The following is a 15,530-nucleotide window of genomic DNA, read 5'->3' as shown; positions in this document are numbered from 1 at the left end:
TATATATATATATATATATATATATTGTATAACAAAAAAGCAGTTAAAGCAGTACTTCGTCTGTAGTTGCCCCCATGACTCTCAGTATCACTAAACCTGGAAGACTGAGAACATACTGTGAATGCAGGAAGTCATGGGCCCGCCCCTGATGGGACCTCACCACAGCACTCTGCATTCACTGTGTAATTGTGCAGAGATAAGCATTGGTGTCATTACATTATAGGAACCTCTGCATCATTGAGGACCCTCAAGCCAAGAGAGGAGGAAAAAGACCCTGTGGCGTCACATGACCAGTTTAAAGATATTGAAAAAAGTGAGTAAAAAAAATGCATAAATTACAGGATGGGGAAGGCCATTGGGGGGATGTAGGAAGCTGATAGTTGGGTTTTAAAGGCTTTGGGTGTCACTTATGCATGCATTAGGGTTACAGCATGACAATGTATTTTATTTGTTGAGGGCACTTTTTTTATTAATTGAAGAGAGGCAATCAAAACAAAACCAACTTTTAAAAACGTGTAATGTCTGTGTAAGAAAAAGTACACATTTTTTTACCAGCTGTCGAAATACTTCCACTGACATTAGGAGGGACGCCAGAAAAACAGTCAGTCACAAAAAGGGCAAAGACACAAAACAAAATGCTGTTTCTCAACATGTATAAAGGGAAGAACTTACGTTGGCAAGCATTCCTCTTCTCTTCAAAGCCTGGTTTGCAGGAGCAGCGACCAATAGGTACCAGCCAGCCACCATCAGCACTACAGTACATCTTAGGCACATCAAACTCCACTGAGTTATTGACACATGTTCCTTTTACTTCCACCAATGCTGAATCCCCTCCAGTAACAGTGTCAGGGAATTGGGCCAAGTTACGGATGGTCGTTGGACACTTTTTGTAAAAGACACGGACTGATACCAAAGCAATACATGCTCCAACATCTTGAAAAGCCAAATAGAAGCCTTTCTTGTACAAGTTACTAATGTCTCTTACTTCTGTATTGAGCTTCATGACCCGGTCACCAACATCCACCTGGGTAAAACTCTCATCTGCAGCAATAGTGTCAATTTTAATGAACTGATTCTCATGAATGTGCCACAGGTTGCTGTTGTTCGACTCATAATAGTACATGTTGAAAGTTTCCTTGCAGGTGCCCGATACCCCTGGTAGACTATTGCAGTCTCTCAAGGTAAACTTGATCTCAATATACACACGTTGGGCCTCTCCTCTCGGGATCCAGCTGGTCCTCAACCAGTTATTTTGGTTGACTTCTAATACATTGCAGACTTGGTACGTTCTCATAGGTGTGTTTCTTTCATCCATTACACTGATTTCTTCCCACTGGTATGAATAAACACAAGGATAAATGTGTGTAAATGAAAAAACATATATGAATAATTATTAGGCCTAATATTTAATGTATTTAACACCCTGCCAATCACAACTTATATATTTTAACGGGCTACACAGAACAAAATATTAAAACATTACAGACTGATTGCAAATAAATAATATTCTACATTAAGATATGTTTTTTCCAGCATCATATTCTCACTTTACTTCTGGCAAAATCCCCTCCAACCTAGGCTAGCCACAGAAAATGATAAATTGATGCAGATGCCCAAAGTTTATTTTTGGCATTGGCCATTGGTATTAACCGGTGTCTTCATGCACTATCACACTATCATTAAAACAATGCAAAATAAGTAAAACATAAATATATATACTTCAGATGGTGTCAAGCGTGTATGGCGGCAACCAGGTGAGGAGTCACAAAGACAAGTGTGTCTTGCCTACAGTCAAGCAAAGTGGTGGGAATGTCCTGGTCTAGGTCTGCATGAGTGGTGCCGGCACTGGAGAGCTACAGTTCATTGAGGGAACCATGAATGCCAACATGTACTGTGACATACTGAAGCAGAGCATGATCCCGTCCCTTCGGAGACTGGGCCACAGGGCAGTATTCAAACATGATAACAACCCTAAACACACCTCCAAGACAACCACTGCCTTGCTAAAGAAGCTGATGGTAAAGGTGATGGACTGGCCAAGCATGTCTCCAGACCTAAACCCTATTGAGCATCTGTGGGGCATCCTCAAACGGAACTCTAACATCCATCAGCTGCGTGATGTCGTCATGGAGGAGTGGAAGAGGAGTCCAGTGGCATCCAACTGAAATTAATACATATATGCTCTTTTGTCTTGAAAATGATTTGTGACTTTAGCTAGCTGATTATACTGCTCAAAGAGTAGGACAAGAGTCTGAGAAGCAATACAAGAAGATGTTGATCCAGAATTGGTGATCCGGAAAGATGAATTTCTTAATCAGCAACTATAGAACTATGGGTCTCACCTGTATAACTGTTCAGTGTGGAATTCAAGTGTGCATGTAGCCATTTCCCTGGAGTTTTGCTTAAAATTTTCAGTGCCAAAGTGTTTTATAATGTAAATTTAATACACCTTGCATCCCAAAATGCAAAATTGTAAACTCTATGGAAATGAGTGTATATGTGGGATAATTCATCTACATATGGCTCTAAATAGGTTCAGGCTGTCTTGTCTGTGTCCTTTTTGGACAAAACAATTGGATTCATCATGTGATTCTCCTATACCACAGCTGGAGAATTACATTTATTATCTTCTGATTATCTTCTGATTGGTTGACATGGGCAGCACAAAACCTTCTTTCTTTCTTTCTTTCTTTCTTTCTTTCTTTCTTTCTTTCTTTCTTTCTTTCTTTCTTTCTTTCTTTCTTATACCATCTCAAATTAATACTATATACTTCAGAATACATCAAGTATTCCAACCTATGAAAGTATACACGTAAGACATATACAGATACTTATTTGAGTATAACTTTTGTTTGCATGAGTTCTGAAACTGGTAACTTAGATTTGTGTTCTTAGTTTTACTGGCTAGCATGAAAGACATTGCATTAAAGTATCCTCAATTAAACTGTACATAAGAAAGCAATGCATTAAATTTACTAACCCCTTCTGATGGATATGCCACCCATCCCAGGTCTCCAGCGGCAGACATAGAATCAAGTAAGGTTACTGGAAGGAAAACAGAAAATCACTTAGAATTTTGAGCTTAGATTGTCTAATGATGATACACACAAGTCAACATTCAACTACTGCTAAATACTCCATTATGTTCTGACGTACAGTACAGATTAAATAAAACTCCATTTACGAGCCAGCCCAGGCACAGATATTATATGTTTTCTCGATGTCTTCACAGAATAGCAGGTGAAATAATTAGTGTGCACAATGTAAATCTTCTTTAAACAAGTATATATTGATGTCAATTGTATTTCAAATCCATTTCATCTACAAAACCAATTTATTTCAATAGAGCCAAATGAATAATACTGTGGACTAATGCTTGTTAAGAAAAAATCACACATGCAGAATGTTTTGCTCTGTTGGTATAAGTTTTCTATTCAAAGCAAGTGAATGAAGACCTTTAAGTGCATTATAACCAAACCAAATGTTAATGAGCACTCTCCAACACATGTAATGTGATCTAACACTCAAGTTTTTTAGAAACCACATACACTCTAAAATATGTGTGGGCTCCAAGAAAATGTTACAAAACATAGATTCAGACTGGCATTTACTTTTGGTACATTTAGCTAGGGACTTGCCATGGCATAGCTGTAAAAGCGGTGGGGGTCCCTAGGATGCAAAAGTTTAGCACCTAAATAAAATGTAGGTGTGCATTGCAAATCATCTTAGCTGATCGGCCAGACTACATCAGACAAGGAAGAAGCATTATGGGGCCAGTGAAAAGTAGAAGGGCTGTCCGTATTGAAATTGTGGACTAAACATCTTCACCCATTAAGCTTACAAAGTAAAAATAGCTGCTTGTTTTACAGGTTGACTCCAGGCAAGCAGCTGCATCTAATGCACACATGGAGACTGTTTTACCTGCCAAATGATTTGTATATCTGCCCATCTAGTCCTGAAATGTACAAAGCCATGTCAGACAGAACAGCTTCACTGGTCGAAGCCTAAGATTTGACAGGAATGGGGTATCAAATTAATGAGATCATCTCTTTGCTCTCTCTGCTTTCCACTTCTGTCAGCACGTTGTTTTCCAGCAGATATGCATGCAGCACACTTGATTGGCTGAGTGTACTGCTTCTCCCTCCCCTAATTCTACTGTGCAGGGCATTAAAAGTGGCTAACACTCATTTCAATTAAGGTAGTGACACTAGTTGCATTTAAAATAAATGTCATCATTTCAGTGAATGCATAACTGAATAATTGGTATTGTATATTTACACAGGCTTGAAATTTATCTTTAAAGATTTTTGTAATTTAAGCAGAGTTTAGGTATGTTGAATAAACACATAAACATCTTTTGAGCTTTTGCACATATCAACAATTAGAAGCATAATCCCTAAAGGAAGTAACGTATGGAAAAAGCTAAATATATATTAAGTCAAGAAAAACATAAATCATACTGCATATACTGTATATAATCTTAAACAGAGAACCTCCAGAAATAGGTACTCATCATCTGCCACGAAACCAATTACTTTAATAAAATTAAAATATTTTCACATACAGAGGGCAGTACAGGAAGAGATAGTCTGAAAGTACCTACAGATAGAAAGTATCTTCAGATAAAAAGGTACCTATAGATAAAAAGTATCTACAGATAGAAAATACCTACAGATGGAAAATACCTACAGATAAAAGGTACCTACAGATAGCAAGTATCTACAGATAAAAGGTACCTACAGATAGCAAGTATCTACAGATAAAAGGTACCTACAGATAGCAAGTATCTACAGATAAAAGGTACCTACAGATAGCAAGTATCTACAGATAAAAAGTACCTACAGATAGAAAGTACCTACAGAGGGTAGAAGCTTATTTGTTCTATAAACGCAATTTGGGGACCAGTCTTATCTAATAGCGAATAACACCAAAAATGTCCAAGATAGCAAGTAAATATTTAATTTGATGTTAGCGTTCTGGGATTATCAGCTGCAGTCACCCTGACCCCATTCAATATGGAAATATCACTTATATGAATCTAAATTTCGGGTATCAGGTAACAGCCCTCTAACGTATGTGGGTACTTTTGCAATTATTTATTTTTTAGCACAAAAAGTAATTTGCATTCTTAAAGTGGAAGTAAACAGCTTTGTACATTTTTTTTGTGTTTGCCCCAATGTTCAAATATGCACAGCACACTTGCACATCAGAGCACGCTTATCTTTCAAATGTGCCCTTCTTCAGTCATGTGGGATAGACCAGTCCTCAGCTCTGTCCCCCACCACCGCCGGCATCTTAAAGTTGCCTTGAATGGGCTGAGTGTGTACACGGATCTTGGGTTTGGACTGCGCTGGAAAAAATGGCCATCGAAGCCTGAATGCAGATGGTGTGAACCGGCCCTAAATGATGCTAAAGGTAACGTTGGTAAACAAAACGCATCAGAATATTGTTTAATTACCCATTGTAAGATAAATGCTTCTTTGCAAAAAATAAATCTTACCTGCCTATTTAATTTCAATCACTTTGTCTGAGTCTATCAAAGGTCAGAGGTCATATGAGGCCTGGCAGTTAACCTTGCACACTGTCTCCCCACTTCTGAATGTGTATAAGGACAGGTGTAGCTGGCCATTTAAAAAGCCACATGTGGCACATGTTGTGCTTAGATCCTTCCCTTATATTTACAGGGTTCATCATAAGAGGGCTTGTTCACTCTACATCGTTAACCTGCATAAATGGATGCGGGCTCAATGTCAGTGCACATGAAAAGGGACAGTGCCTTGCATTGTTATGCTTCCTCACTACTGCTACACAATGGAGACAAGCCCGCACCCATTTCAGCATGCAGGCTTGGGGGTGAACGAGCCCTGAATGTGTATTTGCCATTTTGTGTACCTTAATACAACCGTACCCTACGGAGGTCCTATGCATTGTGCTAGGCAAAACTGACAAGTTAAGCACCAATACATACAGGGTGCAGGCAGACAATTAAACAGCCATGTACACTTGCCCTTATAGCATTAAAGGAGAACTATGGGGTCAGTGTTTTTCCCCATAGTTCTCCTTGGGGTAACGGGAGGACACAAACTAGCGTCCTCCCGTTACCCTAAGCTCAGTATACCGCGAGCTACAGCTCGCGGTATACTGAGACGCCGCACCTGGAGCGGATCCCGACTTAGATGACGGGATCCGCCCAGCTGCGTGAGTGACAGCTGGCTCTGCCTATCTAGAGGCAGAGCCAGCTGTACCCGCCCCCTCCCCCGTCCGTTCCGCCAGTCAGCGCTGGCAGATCGGAGCGGGGAGAGGGGAATCCAGCCCCTCCCCGTGTCACGGCAGAGAGCCGTGACAGGATCGAGAGGTGAGGGAACCCGGTATGTGTTCCCTCACCTCCCGATCTACTGAGCCGACCTGTGACAGTCTCATTGTCACAGGTCGGCTTAGAACTATGAGGTGAGTGGAAATCACTCATGTCATAGTTCTCCTTTAAAGAAGAACTCTTGGCAAATAAATCTTAACCCTTGCAGAGGGATTCCCCTTGCAACTCAAGGGTTAAGTGCTTGTTTTGTCTAAGGAGCTAACATAACAGAGTTATACCCACCCGAACCATGATCCCATCTGGCTGTTAGATCGGTCCCTTCAGCCTGTCTCCTCCTCTGCTGCAGCGGTTATGTCCCTCGGCGTCCTCACATCCTATACACTGTATAGGATGTAGTGACTCACAGGACCTTAGACCACTGCAGTGGAGGGGGGGTGAGACTGAAGGGACTGATCTAGTAGCCAACCAGGATCATGATTCAGTTGAGTATAACTTTGGTATTTTAGCACCCTAGACAAAATAAGTACTTCACTCTTGCAGTGCGGAGGTAGCCCCAATGTAATATTTAAGTTTTTATTTGCCTGGAGTTCCTATTTAAACAACAGTCTGGCAATTGTGTGCATTTCCTTTAAAGTGTAACTAAAGCTTTTTTTTTCATGTTGTTTAGGGTAAGGGAGGATTATAACCCCTGTTAGATTTTTTTCACCATCTGTGTCCCATTGGAGAGATTTCCCTTCACTTACTGTTCAATAGCCACAACAAGTGAAATACCTCCAAAGAGAGGGAAATCCCTGGTGGTGAGCAGGGATGTTAGAATTAGTGTCCCCATTGTAAGATTCCCCATCTATTCCTGTTCTGTTGGCAACTCAGAATTTGGGATTTTCTTCTTTGGTATTTTTTATTAGTAGGTTCAGTGATTATGGTCACCAGGACAGACAGCATAGGTGTATCTCCTTAACGAAGACACAGACAGCAATAAAAATCTGACAGGTGTTCCAATCCCCCTCCAGTTGTGAAACAATCACCATAGCATCCCAAGCTGCCGCTATGGGGCCCGGGGCACATGGGGGCCGACCAGGACATCACCCCTGATGCCATGCGGGCCACCTGGGACGCTATGGCATCTCAGGCTGTTGGCTGTCACTGGCGGCTGTGAGGAGGAGCGCGCCGCTGTTCAGATCACTGACACCCGCGTTCCTCCTCACAGCCGCTGCTGAGTCACTGACAGCCAGCAGCTGCGGAGGAGGAGGCTCAGCCTGGCATCAGCAGTGAAGGAGGAGGCGGAGACAATCGATGGAGGAGGCTCGGCCCGATGATTGAGGGGGTGGGACCCATCAACTGAGGAGGCGGGCCTGTAAGCGACCATGGAGAAGGAGGAGGCGGACAGTGGATCAGGGCTGACAGGTAAGAGGGTGTGACCAGTCCACCTGAGACCGTGCAGAGCCCACCATAGAGAGTCTATGGTGGGCTCTGCAGGGTCACTCTCAGGTGGTCTGTGTGGGCTATCCAATGGTCGCAACTAGAAATCACAAGGCCCTATACAAAATTTTGCTATGGGGTCCTGTGGTTTCTAGTTACGCCCCTGCTCCCCTCTATCCAAAACAAACAAAAAAAGTTTTGACTTTATTTCTATTTTAAAGCAGAACTCCATCCAAAACTTTTATTAACCTTTGCAGTGGGGCTAACCCTGCACTGAAAGGGCTACCTACTTATTTTTGTTTAGGTGCTAAAATACAAAAGTTATACTCACCCGATACTTGGAGCCAGCTTGTTCTTAGACCGGTCCTTCCACCGTCTCTCCCCCTCTGCTGCAGTGGTCTAAGGTCCCTAAATCATCATGTCCTATACAATGTATTGGACGTGAGGACGTTGAGGGACATACCATCACTTCAGTGTAGAAGGAGAGAGGCTATAGGGAGCCCTGTGACAGCTGGCCGACTCCGAGATTTCGGTGAGTATAACTTTTTCATTTCAGCACAGAGACGAAAACAAGCAGTTAACCCATGCAGTGCAGAAGTAGCCCAACTGCAAAGGTTAATAACATTTTTGCCCAGAGTTCTTCTTTAACCACATGGCTTTGTTACATGGCACTGTGATGCACCCTCGAGTATAGATAAAGTGCACGAAATCAGAAATGTGACAGGAAAGCACCTGAGACCCCTGACTCCCAATATGACTCACCCTGTGACTTGAGAGATTATATAATTAAGAGCTTACAGCAGCTTCTGTGCACAGGTAATGTAAGATGGAATAACATAAGGAACAGAATTATACTGAACAATTCCCTGTTTGGCATGACTTTCTAAGTATAATTCACATAACTTATAAACAGGTATGAAAGTAAAAATTCACTAAACTTAGTGAATGAGGTGAAGCTGTGCTGAGTCAGGTGAGATCTGTCATTAAACAATAAGAACTGAGCGGGGCCAGTCTTGACGTCACGGCCAGCTCTGCCCAGTTGTTATTCATTGGCAGGGACATGCTAGCTCCTGCTTGTTCTGCCCAATTGTATTTCTTTTAATTTTAAATATTTTAATTTTATTTTTAATTTTCCTATTTTGGATCATTTTTAAAATAATATCTTAACCTTTTTTTTTACATTTAATTTCACTCTTTTCCCTTATTTGCTATTCTGCTCTGTACCACGGAGGTACCAAGCAGAATAGCCGAGCTGAATGGGGCGAACGGCAGCGAATGAGCTGCCGGAGCTTCGGCTCAGCTGATCCACATGTTGGATCGGCTGAGTCGAAGTCCTTCTGCACTTCGGCTCAGCTGAACATGCAGGGCATGTTCACCTGACCGAAGGAGCGGTAAAGAGCCGATGTATGGCTGATTTCTGCCTATGTACGGCTGAAATCAGCCGTACTGAGCCGGAGTGAATAGCCGAGCCTCATTCAGCTCTGTTCACTTCGGCTCACTTATCCACTCGGCTGCCTTTGGCAGCTTTGTAAATAACCCTGTTAATTAAGTAAATGTGGTGAACATTTTCTTGGCAAAGAAAATGCAATCATGTACAAGAAAAATGAAAAAAGAACAGTATTTTTGCTTGGACGTGATTGGATGATGGAAGTCAGCAGAACTTCACCTCATTCACTAAACTAAGAGAAAATGTTCTAGCAAAAATACCGTTTTTTTTTAATCTTCCTTGCACGTGATTAGGTATTCTTTGCAAAAAAAATGTTTCCCTCATTCACTAAGCTAAGTGCAAATTCCCTTGTAAAGTGAACCGCCTATTTGCCTTTAGTAAATCAACCCCAGTAAGTCTACTCATCGCGTTATGTCTGGACTTAAGATAAAATCCAAATACAGTGGTACCTCGGTTGATGAACTTAATTCATTCCACGATTCTGGTCGCGAACCGAATTGGTCGTGGACCGAATCAAATTTCCCCATAAGGTTCAAATACTGTACAGTACTGTATGTGCTAAAAAGCACACAAAAAGCGTCACGGCAAGTGTGCATAGTTCTGTCTGCGACTGCAATCTTGATTGGAGGAAACCACGACCAGGTGTCAGAGCGGGGAAGATGGCCGCGGTCGTGTTCGTCACCCAATGTGGAGTTCGCCAATGGAAGCAAAATTTTGCTGAACTTTCTGTTTGCGAACTGAATTGTTCGCGCACAGAAGCATTCGCGAACCAAGGTATTACTGTATAAGCTGAAAATGTTCAGAAACTTAAAATCCACCCGAAATATATTTTTTTGCCCTACCCTGTTGCCTTGTGGTTATTTGTTGAGGTCATCCATACCCCATAAACTGCCTTCATGTTGTTCTAATACACAAAAATGATTTAGCATGTTGCAGCACACATTTCAATACAGTGGGGTTAATTTATTGAAGGCAAATAGGTTGTTCACATGGCAAGGGAAATTTCTCTTAGCTTAGAGAATGTGGTAAAAATTCACTTTGCAAAGAATAGCTAATCATGTGCAAGAAATGTAGCTAAAAAGAGTATTTTTGCTTGCATATGATTGGTTGATGCAAGCTCATGAGTCAGCTCATTCACTAAGCGAAGGGGGAAATTTCCCCGCAAAGTAAAAATCCCATTGTAAAGTGAACAGCCCATTTGCCTATAATCAACCTCTTTAACACTGACAGTGGGTATACATTGTTAATGAACATGGACACAAATGACACAATGTACATAGATCTACACAGATCCTGGGTTCAGTCACCCCTATGACAGACATATGACCACTATGTGATGGCATGTCTCCACAAGTGCCTCTCACCTGTACATGATGTAAGAACACAGGGGTGCAGTGCATCAGACGGCAGTACTGTATTAAGAAAAACAAAGACATGTCATTTCCCTACAAAATGTTAGCAATGGAGGACTATAGAGGCCTCCTTTTTTATAACATACTTGTAATTCCTGGGCTGGATGATGTTTTACATTAGATTGACCCAGATTAACCTTACTACATTCCAGAGCAATGGTCTTACTTGAAGCGTATCTAAACCCAAAAGCAAAAAGTGTCATATATAGTAGCTGGCCAATCCTTAAATGTGGTGGATGCATTCATTTACTTTATTTTCACCTGGCGACCCGGCCAGCAAGTCTATTATTTTTCATCTTTCTTTAACAGACCAAGCTGTCCGGCAAAAGTGGTAGATAGATGGATGAGACAAACCATTTCACATTGACAATGGTCATCATTATTCATATTTGTATAACCTTTATTTCAAAAAGCAAAAAAACTATTGCTGGAACTGCTTAAAAGTGTTAGCTGGAGTTCAGATTTAATTTGTTAGTCAAGTCCATCTAAATCTTCTAGAATATCTAACACTCCCTCCCCTCCCCAGGGTGACAATACTGCTGTCTAAGGGTGGCTCCATTGCTCCTCCATAGAGTGGAGTCACCTTAAGACAGGAACTGTGTTATTTTCACGACTTTAAAAAAAAGGAAAAACATTAAACAGAAAACGAATGCAGCCACAATATTTAGGCATCGGTAAGCTGATGTATTTTACATATTTGTTTTTCGGTTTGCATTTACTTTAGGAACTCCGGGAAAACGTTTTCTTAACCCTTGCACTGGGTCTACCCCTGCACTGCAAGGGTTAATTGCTCATTTTTGTCTAGGTTCAAAAATAACAAACTTATACTCACCCGAAGCTCCCAGCCAGCCAGCTGTCACAGCATTCCTTCCCACCTATTTCCTGCCCATTGGCGTCATCACACTGTGTATAGAAAACAATGATTTATAGGACCTTAGACCGCTGCAGAGGATGGGGAAAGACACTGGAAGGACAAGTCTAAGAGCTACCCAGCTCAGAGCCTCGGGTGAGTATAATTTTTTTGTAACCTAGGACAAAAACGAGCAGTTAACCCTGGCAGTGTGGAGTTAGCCCCACTGCAAAGATTAATACATTTTTTTCCTGGAGTTCTTCTTGAATAACAAGCAGTGGAGATTTGCAAGAACCCATAAAAACAATATAATCTCAGCTTTTCAGTGTTATCTCAGTGAGTATTTTTAATTGGTTGGCAAGGGTTACTGCGCATTGCACATCTACATTACTCTTTGCATTGACTTCATATAGATTTATAGACATTTGTTGACTTATGCAGATCTCATGATCCCAGTGAGTTGTAGTGTGACATATTCAAGATGAGTACTGCAAGGGGAAATGCTGGTTACCCACTCAAAGCAATCAGATTCTTACTATCATTTTATTGTGTTTTCAAAATTAAAACAAGCTGCTGTTTTTTTAAACACAACTCTGCTATTTTGGTATATATAATTAGGGCTGGTAATGATTACAAATTTCCTGTTCAATTAATCGAAAAAAAATTTTACCGGACTCCTCCCCCTTCCCTTCATTAGCCGACAGCCACTTGGGGAAGGGGGGAGGAGTCCGGTGACGTCGATGTCCATGACATCACCGGATCTCCGACGGAAGACCCGGAAGCCGGCGGAGAGGTGAGTACGGATCAAAAGAACTTTGATCGATCAAAATAATTTTGATCGATCAAAAAAATTAACGAATAATCGAGGGATTAATCGCTAATTTCCGCAGCCCTAATATATATTAGTCTTCACAAAAGTCCCTGTTTTGCACCACTGCCAAAATGTATTTTTCACACTTCCATGTTTACTACTTAAAGTGGCACTAAACTTAGGGACCCAGCACTGGGGATCCCTGGTTTGAAATTTCGGCCAGGTCACCATCTGCAAAGGAGTTTGCATGTTCTCCCTGTGCTTGCATGGGTTTCCTCCAGGTACTCCGGTTTCCTCCCACACTCCAAAGACATGCTGGGAGGTTAATTGGCTCCTGTCTAAATCGGCCCTGTATGTGTGCATGTGAGATAGGGACCTTAGATTGTAAGCTCCTTGATGGCAGGGACTGATGTGACTGTGAAACTATGTAAAGCGCTGTGTAAATTGTTGACACTATATAAATACATGTAATAAATAAATAAATCTAAATCTTAAAAATACATTCAAGTACCTTGGACTACAGTTTCATGTCTCATGTTTAGTTTTCGAATTTGTATTTAGATTGTAGTCCATCGTGTGAGTGAGCTTGGAGCGGTGACTACTTTACAACATACACAGGGACCATAGGGAACAAAAGTAGCCACTCTCCAGAAGGAAGGACAGTGTCAGCACCAATTCAGAGATGATTTGAGGATCTACAGCCGAGTGATACACAATTAAGATACATTTCTGTTAATAAGTATTTTTAAGATTTAACTCCTGAGTGTCACTTTAAAGAGGACCTTTCATTAACACTGCAAGTCAGCATGGAGTAATCCAGCACCTGTCAACACCAACAGGGGCGTAACTAGAAATCACAGGGCCCCATAGCACTGCTGGGCCCTGACATCCTCCCCTGCCATACCGCCATACTGGCACTGTTGGGCCCCAGCTTCCTCTGCTGCTGGGCCTCGGCCTCCTCCACCACCATTGCTGGGCCCCAAACTCCTGACCGGGTCCCCCTCTGCCCCGAGCCCCATAGCAACTGCGTGGGTCACTATGGCGGTAGTTATGTCACTGAACACCAATACATATAATGCTATCAAAGTAACATAATCATCTGCCCTTGTTTATCTCCTCAGCACCTCTCCTTTTCCTATGTAATGATTCACTAACCTCCTATGTCCTTCACCAATTGGCACACAGTAGCTACGTTTTTAACAAAAATAATATTGGCGTGCTTGAGCAATTGAAAACTATCACATAATAGTTAAAGTGTATCTAAACCTAAAAACAAAAATCCAATACATTGCAGTTTATCCGTCCTTAGATGTGATGGCTGCATTCATTTTCTTAAGTGCCCTTTCACACGGGCTTTCCAATCAGGTCCATCTGTCAGTTTTTCAAAGGGACCTGATCAGAAGCCCAATGTTAGTCTATGGACAGCCGGATCTAAATGGATGTGCATCCATTTACATCTGGTAACCCCCAGATCCAACCAGGTCCAGAAAAACAAACGGATCAGAGTTCTGGAGATTGGGGAGGTGATTGGGGGTAATTTGATATATAAAAGCTGATCAATATAACACTGTACTATCATAGTCTATTTCATATCTTAACAAACCTGCAGGCGGCTGTCAATAAGAATCCATTTACATATAGCAGATTATTTTCAACTGGAAAGATTTACAAGAAATAGTAAGTATGCCTTTACTGTAGAAGGCGCTGCTTGAAATTTTTAAAAGGACAGGTAAACTTGTCCTTTAAAAGATAAATTCACCTTTTGCACCACTTTTGCAAAAATTAAATAAATAGATCATTATTAATATATAAAAAATATGCATTTCTTTAATATTCGCATTCAAGCCTGGAAAGCATTGTAATAGTGATCATTAGATCACAGGTGCAAAGCTCAGGCTTCTGCACATTTTCAATCTGTCTGCGCTTGTACTGAGCTACGTTGTTTCAGTTAAAAGAGATGGGCGGGAAGGACGGCTGGACTTCAAACTGCATTAAATCACCTCATGCAGCATCCAGCCGACCTCCCTCTAGGTAGATGCGAGAATATGGGCAGCTCTACCTAGAGCTTGTACTGAGGTACGTTGTTTCAGTTAAAAGAGATGGGCGGTAAGGACGGCTGGACTTCAAACTGCATTGAATCACCTCATGCAGCATCCAGCCGACCTCCCTCTAGGTAGATACGAGAATATGGGCAGCTCTACCTAGAGCGGGAACGGGAGGACGGGGCTGGATGCCGTATGAGATGATTTACTGCAGTTTGAAGTCCAGCCGTCCTTCCCCCCATCTCTCTTAACTGAAACTTTGGCCCTCTGTACGTGCTCTGACAGTTTGAAAATATACAGAAACCTGAGCTTTGCAACCTTGATCGAGTGATCACGATTGTAATGCTTTTGTAGGCTTGAATGCAAACATTAATGAAATGCATATTTTTTTGTATATTATTAATTATGCATTTCTTTAATTTTGCAAAAGTGGGGCAAAAGGTGAACTTATCCTTTAAGCTTATGCCATTTCCTTTTAGGCTCAGGTTTAAGTGTTCAGTGTCATAAAAAGATAGGTTTACTGAAGGAAGTGGCAGTTCCATGTCTTTTTTCATTATTCATAATCTAGGATTATTCTTATATTTATTTTGTCCATACAATGAAAGTTATAACCTGACTGGCTGATACTGGCCGCTTGTGTTCTCATTTACTTTTCTTTCTCATTTTCTTTTCTTCAAAAGAGGTTGCATTTTATGTGCTGGTGCCACTACTGGTTTTCTGTTGGTTGGACATGGGGGCTTTTTAGAAATATATTATTTCAGCATTGCAGGTTTTCTCAAAAATCTTTTTGAATAACAGATTTACACGTTAGTTTAAGTTAATAAAATATGAGGATTCCTGAATCTGGAAAGGAATGTCTACTTCCATAATTTGAAAAGCAACCCACCATCAACCCAACATCATTTGACAAGTCCCCACTAACTACTAGGGAAGAGCAAATTAATTTTTTTTTTCAAGCAAATTTGCCTAAGTAGCTCAATGAGCAAATCTGGAAGCATGACTGGTCATTTTGCCTTAATCACTCTGGTCATCTCTACTGACCACTTATTTGCATTATGGAGCACCCAAGTGTTGGACTTCTTAATACTGTGCACAAAGTTCCAATTAATGCAAAAACTCCTTTTGAACACAAATATGTACGCCTCCTTTCTACTATCATTTAGGATAACACGTGAACACTTGAGAAACTTCATTAGAGTTTTCCTAATTCTTGTTCCGAATCTCCATGTGAACGTA

At 41.3% G+C, this 15,530-nt stretch overlaps 1 protein-coding gene across 1 annotated transcript in view; it reads right to left on the bottom strand.

Moving 5' to 3' along the window:
- Positions 1-15,530, bottom strand: part of LOC108795983 (ephrin type-A receptor 3-like) — a 187,364-nt gene that overhangs the window by 140,718 nt on the left and 31,116 nt on the right. Inside the window, exons 2-4 of the mRNA XM_018567347.1 lie at positions 10,544-10,591; positions 2,981-3,045; positions 673-1,333 (exon numbers count right to left, since the gene is read on the bottom strand). Coding sequence (XP_018422849.1) covers positions 673-1,333; positions 2,981-3,045; positions 10,544-10,591 — 774 coding nt within the window. The remainder of the gene's footprint in view (positions 1-672; positions 1,334-2,980; positions 3,046-10,543; positions 10,592-15,530) is intronic.

Source organism: Nanorana parkeri, unplaced genomic scaffold (genome assembly GCF_000935625.1).
Source record: "Nanorana parkeri isolate BGI_ZX_2015 unplaced genomic scaffold, ASM93562v1 scaffold1033, whole genome shotgun sequence".
Lineage (NCBI taxonomy): Eukaryota > Metazoa > Chordata > Amphibia > Anura > Dicroglossidae > Nanorana > Nanorana parkeri.
This window is presented reverse-complemented; position numbering and strand designations above follow the sequence as displayed.